The 27,356-nt window shown below is 44.0% G+C and overlaps 1 protein-coding gene and 1 non-coding gene across 2 annotated transcripts in view; one reads left to right on the top strand and one right to left on the bottom strand.

The window, feature by feature from the left end:
- Positions 1–27,356, bottom strand: part of LOC142765206 (uncharacterized) — a 1,282,698-nt gene that overhangs the window by 167,098 nt on the left and 1,088,244 nt on the right. The window contains exon 8 of the mRNA XM_075865840.1: positions 13,815–13,976. Within this exon, the coding sequence (XP_075721955.1) occupies positions 13,815–13,976 (162 nt within the window). The remainder of the gene's footprint in view (positions 1–13,814; positions 13,977–27,356) is intronic.
- TRNAT-UGU (transfer RNA threonine (anticodon UGU)) lies at positions 1,463–1,538 on the top strand. Its single transcript has one exon. It is a non-coding gene; the product is annotated as a tRNA-Thr (tRNA).

The following is a 27,356-nucleotide window of genomic DNA, read 5'->3' on the forward strand; positions in this document are numbered from 1 at the left end:
CCGAAAATTTGCAACGCCCGCAAGGTAGAACACCAAGTTTGTCAACTTGCCATCCTCGTCCCATTTGTTGGGGACGCTCACGCGCTCGTAAATGGCGAGCCAGTACTCCACGTCAGTGCCATCGGCGCCCGTGAAGATGGGTGGATCGTGGATCCTGGAGACACCGGGACAAACGGGGTGGCATGAGAGGAGGCGTTTGCTGAGAGGCGTCGTGGGACATGGTAGATTGCAGGGTACGTGAGCGTAGATCCAAGGGCATCGAAGGGGATCGTAGCACTCTCCACCAATTTGTTATGGCGTTTATTAGCCGGCACACAGCGAGTCTACACAATGGTGACAGTAACAGCTAAGCATAGATGGACTCTCTGCGCGAGCGGCATTCTTTTTGGGCAGACCCACTAGAAAGCACTTGAGAGTTCGTCGACCCATTTCAGTGTTCGGTGGTTTCTCTACCATATATATAAATAAATATATATATATATATATATATATATATATATATATATATATACGCCGTAAGTTGTATATATATATATATATATATATATATATATATATATATATATATATATATATATATATATATTTATATACATACATATAAATACCGCTGGTATTAGATTCACGTGTTACGTGACGCCACAAAGGCTCATAAAAGGGTGTTCTACATTCGCCGCTGTGGCTACGGATGGCGCTGACTGACGCTCCCACTTCTAAATTCACATATAAACTCAAAAAAGTGGATGAAGGGAAGGCCGCTGTGATGGCTCAGTGGTCAGAGCATAGAACGCGTTATTCGAAGGTCGTAGGTTTGATTCCTGCTCATGGCTGGTTATTTTTTCACCCACCTTTCTTTCTTCTTATTTACATTCCATTGGTTTTAATAACTTCCCCTGTACATTCCTTGGCATTACTGTCTGTTAGATCTCATTTATATTGTGTCAAAAACACGGAAAAACAAGCCCTTCGGTATACACTTCTTTCCCTTATTCATTAACAAGGGTCTCGTACTGGCAGACTTGGTGTCAGTAGGTTGTATACGACGGACTAATAATCAGCTGCCCGCACGTAATAAGTTTACGTGCTACGTGACGCCCCATATGCGCATAAGGGAGTGTTTCCGCAGCTCCGCTGGGGTGGTCTAGTGGCTAAGGTACTCGGCTGCTGACCCGCAGGTCGCGGGTTCGAATCCCGGCTGCGGCGGCTGCATTTCCGATGGAGGCGGAAATATTGTAGGTCCGTGTGCTCAGATTTGGGTGCACGTTAAAGAACCCCAGGTGGTCGAAATTTCCGGAGCCCTCCACTACGGCCTCTCTCATAAGCAAATGGTGGTTTTGGGACGTTAAACCCCACATATCAATCGAGAGTGTTTTTGCACTCGTCGCTTGGCTTAGAGATGGCGCTGACTGTCACTCCTAATTCTCAATTAACATATAAACCCAAAAAAGTGGATGGAGGGAAGGCCGCTCTGATAGCTCAGTGGTTAGAGCATCGAACGTGTTATTCGAAGGTCGTAGGTTCGACTCCTGCTCACGGCTGGTTAATTTTTCACCCACTTTTCTTTCTTAATTACATTCAATTGGTTCTAATAACTTCCCTTGTACATTTCTTGGCATTACTGTCTGTTAAATCTTAGTAGTATTGTGTCAAAAACACGGAAAAACGAGCCCTTCGGTATACACTTACTTCATTTATTCATTAACAAGGGCCTCGTACTGGCAGGCTTGGTGTCATTAGGTTGTATACGACGGACTATTAATCAGCTGCCCACACGTAATAGGTTCACGTGCTACGTGACGCCACATATGCGCCTAAAAGAGTTTTTCACACTCGTCGCTTGGCTTATAGATGGTGCTGACTGACACTCCTACTTCTAAATTCATATGTAAACCCAAAAAAAGTGGATGGAGGGAAGGCCGCTGTGGTAGCTCATTGGTTAGAGCATCGAACGCGTCATTCAAAGGTCGTAGGTTCGATGCCTGCTCACGTCTGGTTATTTATTTTTTCACCCACTTTTTTTCTTATTTACATTTCATTGGTTTTAATAAATTCCCGTGTACATTCCCCGGCATTACTGTCTGTTCGATCTCATTACCATTGTGTCAAAAACACAGAAAACCGAGCCCTTAGGTATAGAGTTCTTTTCCTTATAAATAAATAAATATATAAATATAAATATATATATATATATATATATATATATATATATATATATATATATATATATATATATATATATATGTATATATATATATATATCTTTATATAAATATATATATAAATATATATATATATATATTTTAATATATATATATATATGCATTGTACGCATATAATATGTGCACTGTACAAACACTTGAAGGCTGAATAGGGACTCCATCTGCGCAACGAAGGAAAGGGTCAACGTATGGCGTCCTAAACATTTTTAAACGCGCACAAAAAGCTGCGCGAATTCGGGACGTGTTGCGCCTGCGTCTACCAGTGCCTGTGTTTGTTACCTTCAACATACACCAATAAAATATTTCATGGGTGGTTTAGAAGAGTTGACGAAGTTCGAAAGATGCAGCTTTCCCTCCCGAAGCTGCACTGCTTAGTTTGCCAGTTGGCGGTCAGGAATTAAGAAAAAGGTCGGAGTGGAGAAGAAGAACGCCGGATTGGTGAAGGTGAACAATGATGCGAGAAACGAGAACTGCCAACTGAGCCGAAGTTCTGCGGAGACAGCGACCGACGTGTGCTGTTCTAATAGAGTTGGCGATAAGGTGGTCCAGTGGAGTAGAAAGCGTCCCGTTCAAAGTCATCGTAGCTTCGTCTTTCGTCTTGCTGACTGCGTCAATAAAACCTTGAAATATGGCCGTGGCCATATTGTGGCATCCGTGGCATCCGATGTGCCATCCGTGGCATCCGATGTGCCATCCGTGGCATCCGTGGCCACGGATGCCACATCGCGTAGTGCGCCAGGCGTTGTAAGGCTCAAAAGATGGTCGCGGTGCGAGTGTGTTGAGTGACCCATGCACTCCGAGCGCTGGAAACTGCATTGTACTATGCTGACGTGCAGGTGTTCTAGCAGCGACCTGAGCATAAGTTGGCATTGCCACAGGATATAGGCTCGGAGCAGGTGTGACAGTCATCGAGGCCAGGCTTTGGTGGGGTGCAGGTGTCGTTGCAGCAACGTGAGCGTAACTTGGTATGGGCCCGGGATGTGAGCTCAGAACTGGTGTGCCAGTCATATAGGCACGTTCCTTCCTCACGATGTCACGTGGACTAGTAGCAGGAGGCGTCGTTCGAATATCAAGGTGGCGAGGTGAAGCCTCTGCATAGAGCGCATCAATGTACGCAGCTCTGTTGTGTCATGACTCGAGCTCAAATCAGACTTTTCAGGTTGTACCCGAGTGGTCTGAAGTCCTCAAGGCGCTGACAGGTAGCCACAACATCGGCTACGGTATGAGGATTCTGTACCACAAGCGCATTAAAAGCGACAGTGGCAATGCCTTTTAGTAGGTGGCGCACGTGCTCTTTTTCCGCCATATAATTGTTGATGCGGTGGGAGAAGGCGCAAACATCTTCAATGTAGGTAGTGTGAGATTCCCCGGGGCGTTGAACACGTGCACCAAGCCTCTTGGCGATATCCAAGCGCACTTGTGGGTTGGCGAAGATCTGGCGGAGCTGATTTGTAGAGGCTGGTCATGTCGGAAAATGTGCAGCGTGGTTGAAAAGCCCCGTTTCTGTGACGCCGCTCAAATAGAACGCACCGTGGGTGAGTTTCGCAGGCTCATCCCAGTTGTTGATGGCACTCAGGCGGTCATACTCGTCTAGCCAGTCTTCAACGTTCTCACCCGGAAGCCCTGCGAACAGCGGAAGATCCTTTTGGGGGCTGGTAACAAGGTGAGAAGGGTTTCTTGGCGGTGGGAGTGGTGGCAAAGCTGGCGCGCTAGGCTGGTCGAATTGCGACATTACCGAACCCAGCTCGTTTAAGCGGCGCCCTGAATGGAGCTCGAGTTATGTGCGTTCTAAAAGACTCTGGGGGTGTCCGAGAGCGCCAAAGAACGCTGGAACTTGGCAGCGCTGTCAACCACTTGTAAGATGGCGTCCATGACCCTCAAGACTCTTTCCAAGTGACCGCCGATAATCCGGCCGTAAAGGGAAATCTAGGAAGCTGTGGTGGTGCGCATATTTGCTGCCAAACATGGCTGCTTTGTCTAGGTTTTCGTGCCCTGTGACAACGCTGTTCTCCATAACATTCTTTACAAGAGCCACAACTTCCTCCACCGAGGCGAACCTCCTGCGGAGTTGTTCAGCGACGCGTGTGCGCAAATGTTTGAGAAATCGGAAGATCCTCTCGTTGCCCACCAACCACCTGCCGTTCGAGTGGTCCTGCCCAGCACCTCCACCACTTGTAAGATGGCGTCCAGGATGTTTATTTGTTTGTTTGTATCCTCTAATCCATGGCTCGTACCCACTCTGGGGGATTGGACAAGAGAACATATAGTCTCATATGAACGATAACTGCATTATTGCTTACAACGAAAAAAAGGGGGGGGGGCAGTTCTATAGTGAAGACAGTATGTTAAAAAAAGAGAGAAACCAAAGATTTAGATAGTGAGAAAAAAGAATCAACAACAATGTAGATACCAATAGCTACAACTTGATTTTGGGAGCCGACCAGACAGCTGGTTTTGCCAAACCCGATGAATTGGTATGTCACGGATTTATCCAGAATTGAAAATTACTTTTCGACCCGGTTTTTTTAGTATCTGTTAACGTGGCTTTATGTTGAAAAACATTTAGAGTCTTGAATAAAAATACACACCGCATCAAATGCATCTCTGTGGCAATTTCCCAAAACAGAAGCACCAAAACTTAGAACATTTTCTGTGGTTAAATTTAAACCTAGCTTCGCAAATAGGATATCTGAAAGTCTTTTTCTAATTATGCATAGTTACGACATGAGCCAAAATAATGTTCAAGGATGCTCAAGACTCTTCTTTCTTTTTCGAGTATTTGCCGCACAACCTAAACTTGAGTGATGATGATGAGTATGTACCTATGAAGAGATGGAATGCATAAATAAAGCTCACATTATATATATATATATATATATATATATATATATATATATATATATATACGTGGGAGTAATAATTCAATGGGCCAGTTAGTCTTTCTGAATGTATGGGATATGGCAAATAGGCCATTTCGAAACAACATATCAAAGTGAGAACGAAGGGCACTCGACGAACTACGAAAAAACACTGAAATTACTATCAAACTGGCTGATAAAGGGGGCTGCATAGTAATTCTAAACACGTCGGACTACTTAAGGGAAGGGAACGACAGCTATCAGACACAAAATTCTACAAAGAACTTCCAACTGACCCGACTCCCGAATTTGAAAGGGAGATAAAAGTAACCCTAAACAATCTCCGCCGGGACGAGAAAATTACCGGCAAATTGATAAAAGAAATGTTACCGGCCCATTCTGTTCCCGGTCGATTCTATTTGCTCCCCAAAATACACAAGGCAGGTAATCCGGGACGTCCGATAGTATCCAGTAACAGCACATCAACCGAAACTATATCAGAATTCATCAATTCCTTAATAAAAAACATCCCCCCAAATTTTCTCTAATACCTAAAGGACACAAACCACTTCATCTGCGAAACTTCAAGTCTCGACATCCCAGGCGGCAGTTTTCTGGTGACCATGGACGTCTGCTCACTGTACACCAACATACCCCACCATGACAGAATAGTGACTAAGGTTTCTGAATATGTAAAATCTGGCTCATCAACTAGTGTGAGTGGCGAGGTACTGTTTACACTTCTTGAACTTGTACTAAATTATAACCATTTTGAGTTCAATGGCAAGCATTTCCTTCAGGTTAGTGGCACTGCAATGGGCACGAAAATGGCCCCAAACTTCGCGAGCACCTTTATGGCTTCACTTGAAATCCCATTCATTGAGGGACGCACCTTGAAACCTTTCTACTACAGAAAATACTTAGACGATAATTTTATGATATGGAACCATGATGAGGGAAGTCTTTTCCGCTTCATAGAGAATTTTAACAAGTGCCACCCGTCAATAAAATTCACGCACAAAATTTCCAAAACTAGCATTAACTTTTTGGACGTCACTGTCACAGTCGAAAATGACCGCTTGTCAACAAACCTTTACAAAAAGCCTACAGACCGTTAAATGTACCTACATTTCAACAGCAGCCACCCAAAGCATTGCTAAACGGGTATTCCATATTCTCAGGCCTACCGGTACCGAAGAATATGCACCGATACGCGAGAATTTGACAGACACGCGGAACACCTCAAGCATTCTTTATTGAAACAAAATAATCCGGAAGACATTATTGACGATGCCATACTACGTGCTTGCAACACGAACAGGAATGATATTATTAAGGGACCAAACAGAGTATCTAAAACGACTTCCCAAAAGAACCTTGTACTAACTTACTCCTCATCAGCGCCACGAATCAACAACATACTGTCCCGCCATTTCAACATAATCAGGCAAAGCAAACGACTAACTTCTATCTTCGCGAAGCCACCTCACGTGGTGTACCGCCGGGATAAAAATCTGAAGGACATTCTTCTGAGAGCAAAAACAACCACCCCCAAATTTCAATCAGGGTGCCATCCCTGCGGGAAAGCTCGATGCAAGGTATGCCCACAGATGGTCACAACACGTGAATCCAAAGCGAACTCCTCGGATTTCAAAGTCTGCATAACTGAAAGCCTTAATTGTGACTCCAGTAACGTAATATACATGGTACATTTCAACATCTGCGGACAAGAATATATCGGCCAAACAGACACGCCATTTCGGCTGCGGTTCAATAATCACCGGTACCACGCCACTTCACTGCCCAAGCTACCTTTATCTAGACATCTGCGCCTGCCAAACCACAGTTTTGAAAATATCAGCGTAACTCTTTTGCAGTCCGGTTTCTCAAACAGACGCGAGCGCGAAGCTGCGTGAGGCATATTTTATTTTCAAATTTCGAACATTAGTAGCCGGCATCAACGAGGACTCCCGTAAACTCAACTGCCTCCGAGAAGTAAGCCAGGAGGAAATTGGTGACAAAGATTGATAGCTGGAGACCATGCTTTTTTCTGACTTACTCTTACGTGTACACTGTCCATTCTTGTTTTGGTTTTTTCTTCATTCATATTTTCTTTTCTTCATTTTTCCACATGCACATACAAAGTGTTTTCGTTCGCCTACAACTTGATGACCATTAAAGGGAAATGGACGAAGATTAAAGGTAAAAAGAGCCGACCGACCCATTAACGGGAGACCCTTCCTTTACGCACGCCGCATGCCGACCGACCCATTACGGGGAAACCCTTTCTTTACGCACGCCGTCACGGACCCTCCTGGCACCGCGGCGACAATCTTGGGTGGCCTGACATACGTCGAGAACTGAAGAGCACGTGATAAGAAACGTATGTGGACGTACACGAACAGTTGGTTTCGTTCTCAGTGTTGACAGTGGTTCTTCCTCTTTTTTTACTTTCTTTCTTTTCTTTCCTTTTCTTTTTTTTCTCCCCCCCCCTTTTTTTCTAGTTCACTCTCACTCTCGCAAACATGTTTCAAGGCGAGAGGGACGCGGCAGCAACGAAGTTTGGAAATTCATGTCAGTATAACTCATCTCCTGATGAAGGGAGGACCCCTCCCGAAACTGTTGGGAAATAAATATATTTATCCTTGATGACAATGCTCCCGTTGTGCCATATCCCATACCTTCATATATATATATATATATATATATATATATATATATATATATATATATATATATATATATATATATATATATATATATGACGTATGAAGCGATGGTTGGTAGAGGCAGAGGAGGAAGAAGAGCAGAGCAGAATAAACATGGGGTATGAGCCAGGCCACGTCGCCCAGTCATTATAGCGTCACACAAGTCGACAGAATGGAGACCTGCCTGCCCCTTCATCAGTCGCTCAGCATCGACGCAGTTCTACGCAAGACACCCTGACCACACATGGACAACCGTGCAAGCGCCTAGCATTACGCATCGACCAGCATCATGTCAGAAGCATCTACTGACCTTCCCATCCCCAAGTACACCGGAGCAGCGGCCGATGGACCCGTACAAGACTGGTTCAACCTGTTCGAATTCCACGCTACCGCTGCATCTTGGTCGGAACGGGAGATGGTTACGAACTTCAGCGACTACGTCACCGGTGAGGCATTTAAATTTTACCTAATTCACATATTCGAGAACGACGAGTCATGGCAAAAAATCAAAGAGCAGATGATCACCCATTTCAAAGAATACGATGAAGACCTGTCCGTACTTCATCAGCGGAAGGCTTTTCAACTCGCCCGTCACAGTTACGTGAAGTTTTCCCGCAGTAAGCCTATTTTGCAGATGAGCCCTCAGAGAAAATATACCGCCATTGTACCATTATATGACTCTTCCGAAATAACGTCACGCATGAGAACACCGTTTGGTAACTTGCACGTCGCAACCGACAAGGTAAAGCCTCCGTATACCGAAGGGAATCTAGACCATTTCGGCAAAAGACTAAACCTGAAGCCGGCTTTCCCAAGAACAATGAAATCGGCATTTTCAACGTGTTCACTGCACCACAATAATTCACATTCTACTGAACCACCTGAATCCCTTGATGCTTCGTGTCACACACAAGGCCCAGATGGTTTCGAGCGTGCGATGGAATTCACGTGTGACGAGCTGGTGAATCCTCACAATACCAGCCCCTACCCTGACGTTCTGGACCCGGGTCGTTCGACAGACATTCTCAGCCTATTCACGCTGCAAAACGAAAAACATACACTATCAGAACCACCCGAACCCAAGTCTGTTGTGCTCTCATCGTCAAGTGATAACACACATGTGAGTCAAAGCACTGCAGGAATTTCGAATCCACCAACGCCGGCGCATTGTCAACTGACAGAAGCATTTACAATCAATGATGACTCACAACCATCTTGGGAGCTTTCTCATCAGTCTGTCACGATGCTTTCATTGCAAGACAAGACCAGCAGTACAGTATCGACCACCGACTATCTACTGATCAAATCACCATGCAAAAAAAAGCAGACTCATGTTCCTGAGAGATGCCCATCTGACCAACTTTCGCAACAAAACGAGCAATTTCAAGAAAGGCAACTCCACGAACCCCAGGAACTACAACGGCTACTCGAACAAGAACAGCGATCAAGTGAAACCTTCTCACGAGTACACTTGTGGCTTGAAGGTCATAAGAGACGTGCAGCTAGCACGTGTACAATGAAGAAACAAAGGCATCATACCATCAGCTTCGGTTCTCGCACATGCAGGCTGCAAGCACTCGTTATGTCTCAGCCACGACACAGAAAGCAGCGTCTACGACGGAGAACTTCGTGCCTATGACATCCGACTCTCAAATGCTACAAGTACTTCGACCCTTGTTCATTCATGACGAGAATCGCTGTGTCATCAGTAATTTCTACGTTCAAAGCGTGCTTCAGTTGGCCAGAACGCAACATTCAACCTCGCCCACCAGAGTTGTCATAAAATTCATCGGACTGCTCAATCGGCCTTGAAGATTTCGTGAGATTGTGGAACTCCGTCTGGACGCAAAACTGTAAATTTGGGCATTGTTTTGTTCATTCACTTGTTTAATTTGTTATAGTTTGTAACCAGTGCCATCTTTCGGGGGGAGGGGGAATCGTGTGACGTATGAAGCGATGGTTGGTAGAGGCAGAGAAGGAAGAAGAGCAGAGCAGAATAAACATGGGGTATGAGCCAGGCCACGTCGCCCAGTCATTATAGCGTCATATATATATATATATATATATATATATATATATATATATATATATATATATATATATATATATATATATATATATATATATATATAAACGACAAATTGTGGAGTACCACAACACCGCCACCTTCTTTATGGCGTGGTGACGGTAGTGGCTTGCCCGCTTTAAAAATTTTGGCGGTGGTGGCAGCGCGGCGCACAGCTGTAGTGTTCTGTGGTACCACGGTGCGGCCACGGTAGCAGACGTCTTTGAGCCATTTTCAAATGTGTTTGACTGCACGTAAAACTCGCCTCTTTGTGAAAGGAGTTGTCGGTAGTGCTGTAACATTGTGCCATGAAAATCGAAAACCCATAAATTCAGTCGTCTTTGCCCTCCAACCCCTCCTATTGAGGTGTTCATCTTTAAAAAACTCCGTGCGCAATAGGCTTCGAAGAACATTTCCTCTTTTTCTGAACTTGCATAGCATATATGTACACGAGCCTTCCAATGATTGTGCAGTACTTATAGAATTGTTGTTGCTGAGTGAAGTACGAAACAACTGTTGTTATAATTTCAATTTTCGAAAAAATTATACTTTCCTAGTGCGCAGAAAGCGTTGCAGAAGGAAGATAGAGCCGAGAGTTAGGACAGAGCGCACACCTACAACCAATTTTATTGCACAAATGGCGAGAATATATATGCACTAGAGGGCGATGAGATCATACACAGATGAAAGGACAAATAAAGGCGCATGCGCCAGACCACCTTATTCAAACTTCGAAATGACAACCTAACTGAGAAGATACTCGTATTCATTGTCCGACAGATTGACGGAAGGTGCACCTACTCACTTAGTTTCTGCTTTGCGAATCAAAAAAGGTTCATATATTTCACGTGCCCTCTTGTCCTTATACATTGCCAATACTTGGCATTCATCAAAATTCGGTGTGCACCCACAATTTATACAGTGACTTGCCAAATGGCTGCCCAGTGATCCGCACATCAGATTTGCGTTCTCCCTAAGGCGATCGTTAAGACAGCGCCCCGTCTGACCAATGTAGAATCGACCACATGATAAATAAATCAAATACACAACGCCTGCAATAAATACATTCTACTAACATCTTTGCATGCTGCGTATCGCAGCTGACAATTAAGGATCCTTCATAGTAAACTCTTTTACAAAGAGTTTAGCTTGTTTTTTTTGCCGTGAAGACAACCTTTACCCCAGTTTTCTCATCGGTTCTTTTTAAGTGATACGAAATTTTGTGCACATAAGGAATGGCAGATGTTTTCGGCTTTTGCTGGTCCTGAGATGCGTGCCGTGCATTCTTGCCCTACCTAAATACATCCAGAAGTGACTCTGATATGCAGGAGAGAAGGTGATTAGAAACGCCTGCTGTCATAAATCTGTTTACTTGGTTGCCATAACGGTTCTGAATGTGTTGATGACAAGACCTTGACAATGATGTCCTCATATAATCTTTAGCAATTCCTCGATTAACAAGCTTGGAGTGTGCTGAACTGAAGGGTAGAAGCTGAGGAGCTGTGCGAAATAGCGGGACTCACCAGATTGGCCCTGTCGGTGAGGACGTGCATAGGTACAAGCCTCTTTGTTTTCTTCACTGTCAAGACCCACAAGAAACTGTGTCCTTTTCGGGGTCATCGTATCGGAGCACGACTCCTGGCAAAAATTTGTTAGAAAGTATCCATTATTGCATATTACATTCCCGATCAATGAAGATCGGTTCATCACAAGAAAACACTAGGACCTCTCAGACTTTCTACGTGATAGGTGTCCCCAAAATTCCTGTGCGTTTTTCATGGACGTTGAGGATTTACTTTATTCCCTACCTGAGGACATTCTGTGCGCGTGGGTGAAAGAGTGCATCCAGCGATATGGTGAGGATGTTGTTTGTAAACTTTGTGCATGGATGAAAGTGACGTAGATACATTTCTTGAACTTCTGAGCTTTTATTTTCAGTCGACGTTCGTCACGAGAAATGATAAATGGTACTTTAAAGACAGTGCTTGTGTTTTGGTTCTTCTTTAGCTTCAGTCCTCGGTGACATTTTATTGGCTTATGACAAACGCATACAAGCGAGGCTTGTTGAGACACATACCGTTAAGGTATTCCGCTACGTTATGGATTTTTTAGTCTTTTATAGTGCAGAACAGTATGACACAAGACAGCACGCTGAAGAGATTTTTATCAATTTTTCTGGGAACATGACCAATCTGCAACTGACGACGGAGTTCCCTGACAATAACTGACTTAGATTTTCAGACCTTGACCTTCAGTTTTTGGCAGAACACGTTTGCTCGCAATACGCTCCCCGCACCAAAAAGGTCATGTTACTCTTCAGTTCAGCACACTCTAAGCTTGTTAGGCGAGGAATTGTCAAGCATGTATGATGGCATCATTGTCAAGGTCTTGACATCACCAAGTTCACAGCAGTTTGCAACCAAGTTAGCAGGCTTAGGAAAGTAGGCTCTCCTGATCACCTTCTCTCACGCATTTCAGAATAAATTCTGAATGTTTTTAAGCGGGTCTAGAATACACGGCACGCATCTCAGGACCAGCAAAAGCCAAAAGTGTCTGCCATTCCTTATGTGCACAATCTTTCGCACCACTTAAAAAGAATCGTTGAGAAAACTGGGGTTAAGGTTGTATTCACAGCAAAAAAAAAAAAAAACAAGCTGAGCTCGCTTTGTAAAAGAGTTTACCACGAAGGATCTTTAAATTTCAGGTGCAATACTAAGCACGCAAAAATGTTTGTAAGTGTATTATAAGTTATGTATCTGGTTTATTTATCTTGTGGTTTTTATTATTTATTTTATTTATTTACAGATACTGCAATCACCTTTGGTGATTTTAGCAGGGTGGTACATGAAGTTAGTCATGAACAAATGGCAAGTACAATGTCATATAATATATACAGGTTATACAATGTCTATAGGGCAAATACAAACTTCAACTGGCAATATCATACAATAAAAAATAGAAGACTACAATTATACAAGCATTTACAGTGGTATGTAATACGATTCAACAATTCAACTGGTTAGTGCACTTTCTAATTTCGAGGAAAACAATGCCAATGAGGGTGCTGAAACAATTGCATTAGTTAGTTTGTTCCACTCGACTATGGTGCGAGGAAAAAATGAATACTTAAAGCAATTATTGTGTGTGGGAAAGGGGGTTGATACTACATCGGAAAGATGGGTCGCTATCTGAATGATTGTTTTAGGGAGCACGCAAATCTTATGCGTGGATCAATGGGCAGCCACTTGCCAAGTCACTGTGCAAATTGTGGGCGCACACCCAAGTTTGATGAATGCAAAGTAATGGCAAGGTATAAGGGCAAGGAGCACGTGAAACATATGAAGCTTTTCTTTCGCAAAGCAGGAACTGAGTGGGTAAGTGACCCGTCCGTCAATCTGTCGGATAATGAATACGAGTATCCTCTCAGTCAGGTTGTCATTTCAATGTTGAAATAAGGTGGTCTGGCGCACGTGGCAGCATTTGTCCTTTCATCTGCGTATGATCACCTCGCCCTCTTGAATGAATATATATTCCCGCCATGTGTGCAATAAAATTGGTTGTGAGTGTGTGCTTTGTCGTATCTCTCGGCTGTGTCTTCCTTCTGAAACTGTTTGCTGCACACTTAGAAAGTATTTTTTTTCAGAAAGGCAATACCAACCTGCCCAAGCAACCACTCTCATGCAGTATAATTTTAAACACGAAATAAAATGAATATCAAGAAAGGATACAACAGCACAGGCATGGTTCTGCGGCAGAATACCGAGTTGGCACGCAGGAGGCCAAGGTTTAAATCCCGTTGTGCCGTTTGTGGTTTTTCTTCACACGGTTTTTTCCCTTATTTTTGCTCGGTAGGAGTTACGGACAATGGTGACGGCGGCGGCCAACTACGGCGCACGCGACTATTGTGGTCTCATATTAGCTTCCACTGTAAAACAATCGCTGTTTTGACGTTGCCAAGCGGTACCTTTTAGTATTGGCGATGTTGAGGCTCCCTTTAGAGCTGTATGCGAGTGGAGTGGCACAGAATGTCGACATTTTCTGCAGAAGGTAGACGCCACGCAAAGGACCGCAAGAACTGCAGTGGTGGACAGGCAAGCCGCCATCATTTCGACTCGAAAGCATCTTCCTGAAGAGAGAAGAAAGATATCTTTCAATAAAAAATCTTTATTCCGGAGTTTGTTCATGATGACGAAGGAGAGTGCATTGCACAAACCCCCGTATATGCACAACAATTTGACAAGGTGAGTGCACGGCATTCAATGTTGTACACGTTTCTCTTGTACAAAATTGATAACATTCCTTTCTTATTTCTAAATAAGTTCGAATTATAAGTTCCCTAGGTGCAAAAGGATCTCCATAGAGTTGAATTTCCACAATGCTAACGTGTCAATACAATAGCGTTAAAATTGTGCTTTTATTAAAAAATAGTGCGGCATAATCTTGAAGCTAAATCACGTAACAAATTCAAAAAAGTTTTGCGCAATGTATATTTTAGAAACTTAGCATCGGTGGTGGCAGGTATTATGTACATTGTGAAGCGAAAGGGAACGAATATAGACGAACTTTCTAGAGGTCACTGGCTGCACTACAAAAATATGGGTAATCGTTAAATGCTTCTTCCCGTCTCTACATTATCATGATCATCATCATCATCATCATCATCATCATCTGTCTAGTACTCATTCCTCGTTTTCCCTGCTTGTGTCTAGCAATTTTATTGTGTGGGCGCGCACTCTCAATAGACGCCGTCGAAACCCAGACGTCGTACGTGGTAAAGGTGGATTTTGGCTCACCATTCCCTTCCAGCTCATTCTACCCCCTGGAGCGTTGTTCAAACCGACCTTTGCGCCCACTGTCGGGCAACATGCGCCAGAACGAGCCTGCCGGTGCTGTTGCCATCTCCGCACCACAGTCGCCATCCGCGTTTCCTGTTTAGCCACACGACCACCAGCGTGAATCCACCCTTTTTGCCGGTCTTCGCGGAGAAGACATGGATGACTGCCTAGATGAATAAAGCCGCGTGAGTGTTCCTAATAAATAGGACGATATTGCCAAGCCCCGTTACATCTCTTTCTATTTAACCGGTGCTGCGAAGACATGATACTTCAACCACATCATCGACATACCCGAGTGGGCGACCTTCGAGCAGCAGCTCCACCACGTTTTTGGCACACTGACTACTCGGTCCGCAGCTGTGAAGAGAACACTCTATTTTCGCCAACGACTTCCCAGTGAGTCGTACACATCGTTCATCAAGAACGTTCTTCCAATGCACCATGAATGCACGGAAAACTTAGAATTAGTCGCTTCAGTGCCCCATCGAACGCCGGCTGTGGTCAAAAGAACGAGGCAGAGCCGATAGTTGATAACAATAGAAAAACAAGAATAAAATCTAAGGTAAGGCAGAACCAAGAACACACAAACATGCACACTCGAGAATAGTCCAATATAGTGCAATACCAGTTGCAAGACACTCAAACAACGGGTTACAAAACGCAAAAAATTACACTCAAAAGTGCAGGCGCGAGCAGCAACAAGCGCCACAAAGCAATGTAATGCATTAAGTAACCAAGATACTTAAATACTAAGCTGCTCGTTGGCTACCACTCTCCGGAAGCGCGAGCTCTGTGTTGTTTTCGCTGACAAAGAAGGAGGTTTCGCCATCTTCAGGCAAAACGTGTGCCGCGCTAAAGCATCCGTTGAAGTGCAGGCTGTCTTTTTTTTTTTTTTTTATTTGAATATACTGCAGGCCCTTCACGGCCCAAGCAGGAGTGGGTACACAGATACATCGAAATACATACATTGCCAGAGAAAAAAAATTGAACAAACAAACAAAAAAAAATCATGGTGCAAATTCAATACACTGTATGCGGTTGATGAAAGAGTCAATCGTACTACAACAAACAATGTCGTTGGGTAGGCTGTTCCAGAGGGAGATAGCTGACGGAAAAAGTGAATGTTTGTGAGCGTTTACACGACTTAAAGGTTGGCGTATTGTTTTAGAATGATTTAGTCGGAATGATTGTTTAGGCGGATCTTGCAGATAATGAGAGCGTGATATGTGGAAATGACCATGATATAATTGGTAAAGGAATTTTAATCGTGACATTATTCTGCGTTGAAAAAGTTGTTTTAAGTTTGCCCTTGCGAGTAAATCTGCGGTACTGGACTGCCTCGCGAATTCTGAATATACGAACCTTACTGCCAATTTTTGTATTCGTTCTATTTTACTAATCAGGTACTTTTGATGTGGACTCCAGATGAGATCGGCGTACTCTAAACATGGTCTAATTAGTGTTTTGTAGGCATTTATTTTAATATGTGGTGGTGCATTGCGCAGTTTTCTTCTCAAGAAAGATAACTTCTTTTCCGCTTTCTGACACATGGCCAAGATGTGTGGTTCCCAGTTAAGGTTCGGCGTGAGTGTAATGCCTAGGTATTTTACTTGATTGCATTTTTCGATAATTGAGTTTCCAATCCTATATGTATAGTTAAGGGGGGATTTCTTATTTGTAAAAGAAATGCAATGCGTTTTTGATGTGTTTAGTTTCATGCCCCAAGTATTGCACCAGGAATAAATTGCCTGAAGTGAATTGTTAAGTTTAGTTTGGTCGTCTGAATTGCGCACGACTGTGTACACGACACAGTCGTCGGCAAACAGACGCATCTGAATAGGGTTCTCAACGGAAAAGTGGATGTCGTTAATAAACATTAAAAATAGCAGAGGTGCAAGAACCGATCCCTGAGGTACACCAGAATAAACATCAAGTGGTTCTGATAGCTGATTGTCAATTTTAACGCTTTGTTTCCGTTTAGTTAAGAAGTTGTTGATCCAGGATATTATTTTGATATCAATACCAAAAGCCGATAGTTTTTTGACTAAATCCAGATGTGGGACAACGTCGAACGCCTTAGAAAAGTCTAAAAAAATAGCATCTAATTGGACGTTATCGTTGATTGCGTTGGCTATGTCATGAGTTAATTCAGCTAATTGGGTTATAGTTGAGAGGCCTGATCTGAAACCATGCTGTTGTTTGTAGAGAAGTTCGTTTGTTTCTAGGTGAGTTATTATGGCCTTGAAAATTACATGTTCCATTATTTTGCAGCACGAACTCGTAAGTGACACTGGGCGGTAGTTGCTTATTTCTAGTTTGGGGCCTGATTTATGTATAGGAACTACTACAGCATTGCACCAGTCGTCTGGTATTTGTGAAGTTTGAAGAGATAACGTGTATATTTTAAAGAGATACTTAGATGTCCAATTAGCGTATCGGCTTAAAAATGAGTTAGTGATTTGATCGGGGCCCGTAGATTTCTTTTGATCAAGCTTTTGTAATAGAGAAAGTATGCCCTCCTCATTTACGATTAATTCTTCCATGGGTATTTTCACAGTAAAAGGAGGTAGTAGCGCATTACTGGTATGTTTCGTGAAAACTGACTGAAAAAACTTGTTCATCTCATTAGCAATGTGTTCGGGATCTTTAATGATTTGTTCCGAATTTTTAATTTGTGAGATTGAGTCTCGTTCATCTGATAAGTATCGCCAGAATTTTTTGGGACAGTGCGCCATAAACGAAGCTAACGTAGTGTTAAAGAAGCGGGTTTTTGCTTCTGACATTTTATGCTTTAATGTCCCGATAAGATCACGTACGTTGTTTTTGGTTCCCTTTTTCTGCCGTCGTTTTATTTTTCTTTTCAGTTGAATTATCTCACGCGTTATCCAAGGGTATTCTCGGTTGATGCGTTTCTTTTTATTCGGAATGAATGTGTCTTCGCAATATTTAACAGTGCTTTTAAAATGCGCCCAAAGTTCTTTTACGTCTGTAAGCTCAATGAATTCATGAAATTGTGTTTCCAGGAAACGTAGCACAGCAGGGTCATTTGCACGTGCGTAATCTTTAAAGTAAGTAGGTAGTGGCTTTTTGTATTTCTTCGCGCATGAAATAGGGCAGGTTAAGGTAATCGATTTGTGATCGGAAATGCCATTCTCGATGGACGCAGAAGAACCTTCTAATGTACTACTTACAAACGCTAGGTCAAGTAAAGACGATGACGTCGCAGTGATCCGAGTGTTATCAGTTACTAGTTGATTCAATGAAAACGCGAACGCTACGTCCAGTAGTAATTCTGAACTAGCAACGTCACGACCATCATGTGAACCATTGTTCCAATTTATTCCGGGAAGATTAAAATCCCCAGCAAGGATAATTTTTGACCTAGAGTTAGTATGCTTTGAAAGATAATCATGAATCACTTCAATGTAGTCAGGTGCCGCATTTGGAGGCCGATAAACCCCTCCTACAATTATACTTTTATCATAATATGTTATTTTGCACCAGACGCTTTCGTGGTCGGGAATGCCATCGAGTTCAAAGGATTTGATATTTTTTTTAATTGCTACCGCTACGCCCCCGCCTCTTGACCCTCTATCTTTACGGAGCAGTCTGTATGAGGGAGGGACGACTTCCGAGTCACGTACTCCGGAGTGAAGCCAAGTCTCTGTTATTATTAGAACGTGAGGTTGGTAGGACGAAATTATGTTCTCTAGTTCATCAAACTTGTTTAGCACACTTCTGGCATTGAGGGAAACGATTCTAAGTGTTTTAGTACTGTGCTGTCAGTTCGAGTTTTTCTTATTTGTAGAAGTTTTATGCGTAGCTGAAGTTGGTCGGTTGTTTCGTGGTGGACCCGCTTTCTTCGATATATCTGTTCTAGCATTCTTTACTGGGTCCCAAGTATAAACTTTATCATTGACTTTCAGTTTATCGAACGACAGTTTGACTTTTGCTCCTTTGGCCCTTTCGTTTGCCGCAGAGTGCCATAAGTGCGCGCGCATATCCCTTACTCTTTTGGAAAAATCTTCGGAGACGGATAAGGGCGTACCCTTGAGTTTATAACAGCAAGATAAGATTTTGTTTTTTTCACTGTAGTCGAAGAGACGTAGGATGATTGGCCTTCCCTGGCTGGTTCTATGGTTGCCTATTCTATGAATTCTTTCGATGGTCTTTACTTCGATACCGAGTGTTTGTTTCAGAATGTCATCTTTTACTTTCTTTTCCAGTAAGATAGCATCTTCGTCAGACTCTTCCGTTACACCATAGATAATCAAGTTATTACGTCGGCTTCTGTTTTCTAAATCATCCAGTTTAACTGCAAGACTTCCAATTTCACCTTTCATGGTGGCGTGCTTACTTTCATACTCGGCCAATTTTTCTTCGCAGTGTTTCAGTCGTTCCATATCAATTTCGATTTTAGTGAGCCTGGTTTCCATATTATCCACAGTTCGTTCAACCTTTTTCAAATTAGCCACTACTTCCTTTAACGTTTTATTTGTTTTAGTTTGTTCTTTGAGTATTTGTTTTAAAATGTCATTGTTGGGACGGGTGTCCGATTCCGAATCAGAATTCGGACCGGGATTTAGCTCAACATCACCCGATGTTAGTAACAGCAGCTTACACACATCATAGCAATCAGCAATCAGGGCAACAAGAAAGCGTGGACTTGGCAGCACCATCAGGGTTACATCATCGTCTATTAATGAGGTTACCGAGTAATTGTTACTAACCTGCACAACGAAAAGAGCAGGAATAAGCATCGGTCCCTGGTCGGTGCCACCAAGTCCACTGAAGTGTCTCGTGTCATGAGCCAGGCTTTTATACTGTTGGGCGCCTGCTTGCGTCGACGAGATCTCGTCCGTGGCGTGGTAGCTGCGCTGTAGAGGTGCGTAGAAGATCGCAGGCGCTTGCGCAGATTCGTTCCCTGTTGTTGTGTCATCGGTGATTACTGGCGTAGTTCCATTTGTGTGCAGATGCGTGACCAGCCCGGTAGAGAGGCCTTTAGGCCATAGCGCAATCTGCACAACGAAAAGAGCAGGAATAAGCATCGGTTCCTGGTCGGTGCCACCAAGTCCACTGAAGTGTCTCGTGTCATGAGCCAGGCTTTTATACTGTTGGGCGCCTGCTTGCGTCGACGAGATCTCGTCCGTGGCGTGGTAGCTGCGCTGTAGAGGTGCGTAGAAGATCGCAGGCGCTTGCGCAGATTCGTTCCCTGTTGTTGTGTCATCGGTAATTACTGGCGTAGTTCCATTTGTGTGCAGATGCGTGACCAGCCCGGTAGAGAGGCCTTTAGGCCATAGCGCAATCTGCACAACGAAAAGAGCAGGAATAAGCATCGGTCCCTGGTCGGTGCCACCAAGTCCAACTGACAACTGAATCTGTCAAGTGACACTCAAGAAAGTAAGGACTTGGTCAAAACAGTTGTGTAATGAGCTAAACTTGGTGCCTGTTGTTAGAAAAATGAAGAGTACTGAAGGGGCTGTCTTGATATGTTCTTTTCAGTTAAAACACATAAGGAAGGTAGCCCTCTTCGTGTAATTGTTTCTGAAAGTGGTACATGGCAAAAAAGCGTTGCGGAATAATTGCAAAACAAGCTTAGGCTGCTTCAATTGGTGGATTCACTTCTTACCACATATTTTGCAGTGTTCATTGATTTTGTTAGAACTGTAGGCTAACGTTGGTTAACCGCTTTTTCCTTAGATATCAAGGATTTGTTTTATTCTTTGCCACACGACGGTCTGCTGTCTTGCGTCGAGCAGGCAGTAGGTGAGTACGGTGCTTACCAATTTTGAATTGCTTGCGAAACGGCTGAGGCTGGTTTTCTAGAACTCTTATATTTTTACCTAAAGTCAACCTATGTTGCTTGCGACAATGACATTTACCCGAAGAAGAAGGGTGTTTGCATCAGATTGTGCATATAGCACCTACTTTAGGTGATTTGTTCCTCACTCCATGTGATCGGGCTCTCGTCGGTCTGCTGGGTGTTTCTGGAATGGTAAAAATTTTCAGGTACGTAGATGATTTTTCGGTGTTTTGGATAGATCACTTTTTGATACTCTAGCGGGTAGTTCTCGTGTAAATGTGTAAGCTGCAGTACTTCTGTCGTTGTGCAAATTCTTGCATCGTTTATTCAGTGTTTTACGTGACTCAGTTTTAGCGACGAAATTTTACGAACGACTCAGCATTAGGTTTTTGAATCAAAGGTTGCATTTTAAAGACGACCACTTGTGTTGGGTCTACGAAACAAGAGCCTACAAGCCGCCCTTAAAATACTTTTCTGCGCGCTCTAAAAAGAACATTGTGCTTTTTTTTGTCAAATGTCGTCGGCAAGCCGTTATTTCCCTTGGTGGATGAAATTCTCCAGAAAAAAAGTGGCAAGTCTGGAAGCAGCGGGCTACACTAGGCATGTCGTTGTCTCAGTCGCTGAAGGCCTGCATCGAAGAAGAAAGTTTGTCTTCTGTCTCAGTAAACAGCAGAGAGCGGTACTTGAGAGAACCGCTAAACAAAAACGAGTAAAAGAATAGGTAGTTGTAGTCCCATACCTTTACAAATTGTCTCGCACTTTAAAGAAGGTCGGACAGCATACTGGACTAAAAGTTGTGTTTTCAGCCCCTACTAGGCTTTTAAGCTTGTGTGTGTTGAGCTGTGCGATAAAGAAGCGGAAACCTGTTTGCTCCATCAGATACTAATATGCCTACGTTTTCTGTACAAGAGGCGTAGTGTACAGAATTTTTCTTTCAGGTGGTAGGTAAAACATTAAACAGACTTGCAAGTGCCTCAACGTTTGCCTCCGGTAGCACAAAAAGAAAGTCACAAACACTGCAATTGATGGACACTTTGTCGGCCGTTGTAATAGGTGTGACGCAAGGCCACAGTGCGTTTCACTGTTCAGTCAGACAGTTGTACTGTATTGGCACTGGAAAAAAAAACTTGAGAAATCATAAAGGCGGCAGCGGTAGCAAGGGCGTGTGAAAGGTGTGTTAGTATCCCGTCCATCATGTTAGCTGTTGAAGAGCATGAATTCTTGACGTCCACACGTGTCCTCTTTTCGCTATGGTTTCTTTTCTTCTTTCTTTTCTTTATTGCGGCTTCAATGAGTGCGTATTTGCTCTGATTCTGCACCAAAACTTCAAATGACAGTGAACGCTTGTCCTGATCTCTTTCTGTCCGTGTTTTGTGCGCTATGTTTTATGAAAATATATATTTTTACGGTGGCCTGCGTGCCGAATCCTGTGTGTGCGTGTGTTTTGACACTTCAAGTTGTCTCCTCCAACAACCGCCCGACTCGTGAGCCTGTTCTTTTTCCGCCTTTACTGCAGCCATTAGCAACTACCTTAAAGCTTCGCAGACGTAAGAGCTGCTTGCTTTGTTAAAGGAACACCCACGTTATTCTGAAGTTAATTTCTCGATGTTGGGCCGCACTGTCCCTACAGCACATCCAATCTACACATACGGAACATCCGTTGTACGCCACCGGCCTTACCGCGTGTCTTTTGCTGAGAGAAAAACTATCGAAGAAAACGTAGCCCCTCAGTGAGCCCTCTGTCACCGCCTGTTGTTCTGGTTCACAAGAAGGATGGCTCCATGCGCTTTCTCGTCGATTAGCAGGCGCTCAACGATATCACTCGCAGGGACCTGTGCCCAATGCCACGCATTGACGATGCGCTTGATTCCCTACCAGGCGCGAAATACTTTTCAAAGCTCGACCTCCGTTCAGGATACTGACTGATTTCTTCGCATCAAGAAAACAAACATAAAACGGTATTCGCAACCACCAAAGCGTATACGAATTCAGCGTTATGGCTTTAGGGCTGTGGAAAGCGCCCGCTAATTTTCAACACATGATTGAAACCATGCCTCGACTGGAAGACCTCCCTGGGCTACTTGAGCGACATTGTTACTTTTTGTCAACGTTTCCTCTCACCTGCAACGCTTCGATGAAATTTTGACATGCTTTGTCGCTGCTAGTCTCCAACACAACACCAAAAATGCCATTTCGCAACAAAAGCTATAAGGCCTTAGGCCACGTTTTGAGCAACGACAAAATTTGGCCAGATTCTGACAAAACTATTGTGGTCCTTCGCTTTTCGTGCTCTGAGTGGGCGAAGGAGTTTCGAGTTTTCGCTAAGCGTCACCACCTATTTTCACCATTTTGTGCAGAACTTTGCATCAATAGCGGCTCCACAGCACCAGTTGCTTGTTTCTGTAAAGCTCTTTTTATGGTCTGAAGAGTGTAAAATGAGTTGGACCTCTTAAATTGTGCTCTCACGTCCGTACCTCTACTCTGCTACTTTGGTGAGGCTGCATCAACCATCATACATACGGACGCTAGTGGCCGTGTTATAGGTGTCGTTTTTCTCCAACTTCAGATCTCTCAAGAAGAGAGTAGTTGCATATGCCAGTAGAGTACCAACCATGAACTAGAAGAAGTAAATCATCCCTGAAAAGGAGTGCTTGGTGGCGGTCTGGTATGTCCAAAAGTTCCCTACCTATCTCCACGGAGGTCATTTCACGATCGTTACGGGCTACCACAATGTATGCTGGCTTTCCACGATGAAAAACTTGTCTGGACGCTTGGGACTGGTGAATTTTACATCTACAAAAATATGACCTCGACATCCACTACATTCCCGGTAAAACACATCGAAACGCCAACATCTCGTCGCACTTCCCACTTCCACCCAGCCAACCTATCATCGGTAAGATCTTGACCACTACTTCTACCGCAGGCCCCTCACTCGTCTCAATAGGCGAGCTCTTCTAGTACGACCAGCACCTATTTCACGGCTGCCAGTTGTTTGATCCATACTGTAAGAATATGATGAATCATTTCTCAGGTGCTTGCCATCCATGCACGGCTTCGTCTTCTACTCCTGCGACTTAAGCTGTAGAATGGTGTTCTGTACTATAAAGTCCGCCACCCTAGTGACTAACGCTGGGTACTCATGCTACCACGTTTCTTCCACTTGAAGTGCCTAAAGCCTTCAACAACGACTTGACTGCTAGCATTCTTCTTTTTCAAAAACTCCCAACCGTACTGGAAGTCACTTCTGCTGGCCTGGTATTTCTACTAGCACAGCACGGTAAGTCAGTCCCTGTTTATCAAGCCAGCGTCGTAAAATCCAGACAATCCCTATTGAAAAATCCAGCGCCATTGGGTACCAGCGTCCAGCGCCATGCCTCAATATGGGCCCAATATGGCGCTGGTACCAGCGCCTCCCAGCGCAGATACTGGGACGCTGGAGCGGCAGCGTTCCGGTACTCTGCGCAAAATGGCTTCACAGGACTTTAACGGGGTGCCCATTTGCCATAAATAAATAAATAAATAAATAAATAAATAAATACGTAAAATAGCGCGATTTCATAACAAAAGAAACAAAAAGCAATACACCTTTTGGCAGGACTTGCACTTGCCACATTGTGATTTTGAACCGAGTACGCTACCGACTACGCCACGCCAGGACACGTGTGTAAGGGTTGTAAAATAACTATTCATCCAAAAAACGTGCCGTTCACCTTCATGTTTACAAGTTGCACAGTCAAGGCTGACACAATATTCTTTTCCAAATAATAATTGCGTCCTGATTCGTCAGTGACGAACGGCTTCCGGGCACCAATTGACGAGCGTATATTAGCAAGAGCGCAAAGTTCTTTGAAGCATCCACATCTAAACTCTGAAAAATGTCCAATTGACTGGAGGAGCAGCCACAGAATGTCAGCTGTCGCTGCCGATAGTTTTTTAATTTGATAGCCGGTTCTAGCACTTGCTACTGTTCAACATGTACGGATGATTTAAATGTCTTGTTCGGTAGATATCCACGCACACGAGTGACTATTGAGTATTTTTTTCGTGCAAGCGACGATGTAGCTGTACACATCCGGCGTGCCAGATTGAATATTTGCAGTTATATCGATACCTGCAACTAAGAAACTGCCGAAGAAATGACTAATGCAATCTGCTGAAAAGGTATGCCAGTATGTTAGTTCATTAACGCTTATCAGAATACCGACTCAAAATTGCGTCTTCTCAAATACGAGTCAGAGAAGTACCGGCTTCTGCGCTCAGAAGGAAGCTTTCGGTGACAGCCTACGTTGCTGAAAGCACGACACATCGATCGTCGCGGCTCCTTGTGTGGTCACCGCGAACGCAAATAAATGGTCGATTTAGGCTCAGGGATGTCTAAACTGAACTTTACAGTCATTCTTACACATTCGAATTTTGCCTACCTAAAGTAAAAAGCGCCGGCAGCGTGTACACCGACGCGGCCGGCAAGATATGCCTCGCTAGGAGGGGCACTGGGTAAGGCTGCTCTCGAAGCAGCTGAATTGTGATGCTTGAAGTTTCTGCATATCAGCTTTGCAACACTTCTAACTGTTACCTAAACTGTACCTGCAGTATGTGGAAGGTCAATCAATGCCAGAAATCCATTTACGAAGCGGCGATGCCGAGCGACAGCCGTTTCTCTGGCCTCCACTGGCAGTATACAGCGGGCGTGCAAGTGTAATGATGTATGCAGTTTTATATCAATACCAACAATGAAAAAAACACCCATAGAAATAATAATGCAATCCAATGAAAACGTATGCCAGAGAGTCAGTTCACGAAGGCATACCAAATTACCAACTGAAAATTTCGTGTTGTTACATATCAGTCAGAGAAGTGCTGGCTAAGTGCGGCCAGCAGCTTTCGAGGTCACCCTTCGTAGCTGAAAGTGCAACGTTCGATCGTCAGCACTCCTTGTGCGAACAGTGACCCAAGATAAAATAGTTGATTTAGGTTCATGGATGTCTCAACTATACTCTACAGTTATTCTCACACTTTAAAGTTGTGTGTACACGAAGCAAGAAGCGCTGGTAACATTTTTACCAACGCGGCCGGCCCGACAGGTTTAAAGCTTGCTGGGCCGGGCACTGGGTGAGACCGCTCTCGACGCGATGAGTTGGCATGGTTGAAGATTCTGCATTTGAGCTTCGGAACATTTCTAACTCTTACCTGAAGTAAGTAGAAGGATAAGCGTAGCCAGGCATACATTTATGCACTGTGGTGGACTCGAACGACACCTTTTTTTTTTCTTGCCTCCGCTGGGAAACGCTGCAAAGCGATCGAGAGAGCTCATTTACGTTTTGTCAACTTTGCGGCAAAAACAATTTCCTGTTACTGTTAGGAGTGGCGTGCAGCTCCAGGCTTACAAGCACTGCAACTTGGAATCGTTACAGAAATACACGGATAGTGCGAACATGGCCGGTATACGTGGGCAAGTATGTGAAAAGGGTGCATTATCATTTCTGAGGTACGTACGTGCGCTGCAAAAATTACGTATGCTCGGTATCTGTTAGGGTAGCATCTCTCCGTGCCGTCGAATCAAGCTCTTTATGTTCAAAAACATCGAAACATACCACGGCACACGCTACAATAACGTTCACGCTGCGCTGGTAGAAACAGTGCGTGCTCCAGTATTCATCAGCGCTTGCCAGTGAAAATTCCAGCGCTTTCAGCGCTTCGTAGTGCGCACCAGCATTACAGTGGTTGAGCCAGCGCCCTTACCAGTGCGACACAGCTTTTTCCCGGTGCGCCTCGCGAAGTGCCAGTGATTACAAGCGTGTACCAGTGCCAAAACACGTACTAGCATCTCGCTGTTTTTGCAATAGGTTTTCGAGCCTCCACAGCCGATTTTGTGCCCCACAACACCATTTGAGGTTGTAGGCGTCGACCTTTATGGCCTTTTTTCCGTCAAATCTACTGGCAAACGATGGATAGTGACCATTATAGGCCTCCTGACACGTTACGCTGAGACAACCTCTGTCTCAGCTTCCTCACCTTCGAAAGTTGCCGACTTTGTTCTTCTCGCATCCTACTCCCCCATGGGAATCCTCGTACATTGCTGAGTGACTGTGGAAGGGTGTTTTTGCCCAAAGTGCTAAGTAAAGAATTGCGCGATCATGGAAAAGCGCACAAGAAAACTTCAAGCTGCCCCCCCTCAGACCAACGGTCTCACCGAGATATTTCACCTTACTCCTGTAGATAAGATAGCCATCTATATCAGTCCAGACCACAAAAACTGGAATACCCTTCCCCCATTTTTCACCTTCGCCTGAAACACGGCCGTTCAGTGCAGCACCAGACATTCGCCATGCTCCTTTGTTTATGGAAGTTCTCCTACGTTCTTCAACGTTTCCTTTTTCTGTCACGACGTCAACTCGTCTTCGTCTTCCAGTGACGAATATATTGCAAATCTAGCCCGGCGCGGCGATCGTGCTCGCACCAACACGCAAGTGAGACAGCAAGATCGAAGAGTCACCCAGGATGCTTTCCATCACGTTGTATTCTTCCGACCTGGTAATGAAGCGCTCCTATTCAGACCTAATCGCGCACCTAGTCAATGTGACAATATTTATCCACACTTTATCGGGCCTTAGTTATCGAGCAGACTTCGTCCTTTACTTACCGTGTGACACCACATGTCATCGTAACCAACCACCATCATTACAGTGCAGAGGCAACAAATCAGAAACTAACACACACTAAACATAAATAGCCTGAAATAATCTTGAAACCGGGGTAAATCACATGCCCTCTAGCGAACTTTCGCTCCTGCTTTTTGTTTTTTTACCACCTAGCAGTCAACGTACAAATTTACTCTCGTGCTAACTGAGCTTTTGAATGCCGTAAT

Source organism: Rhipicephalus microplus, chromosome 6 (genome assembly GCF_043290135.1).
Source record: "Rhipicephalus microplus isolate Deutch F79 chromosome 6, USDA_Rmic, whole genome shotgun sequence".
Taxonomy (NCBI): Eukaryota; Metazoa; Arthropoda; class Arachnida; order Ixodida; family Ixodidae; genus Rhipicephalus; species Rhipicephalus microplus.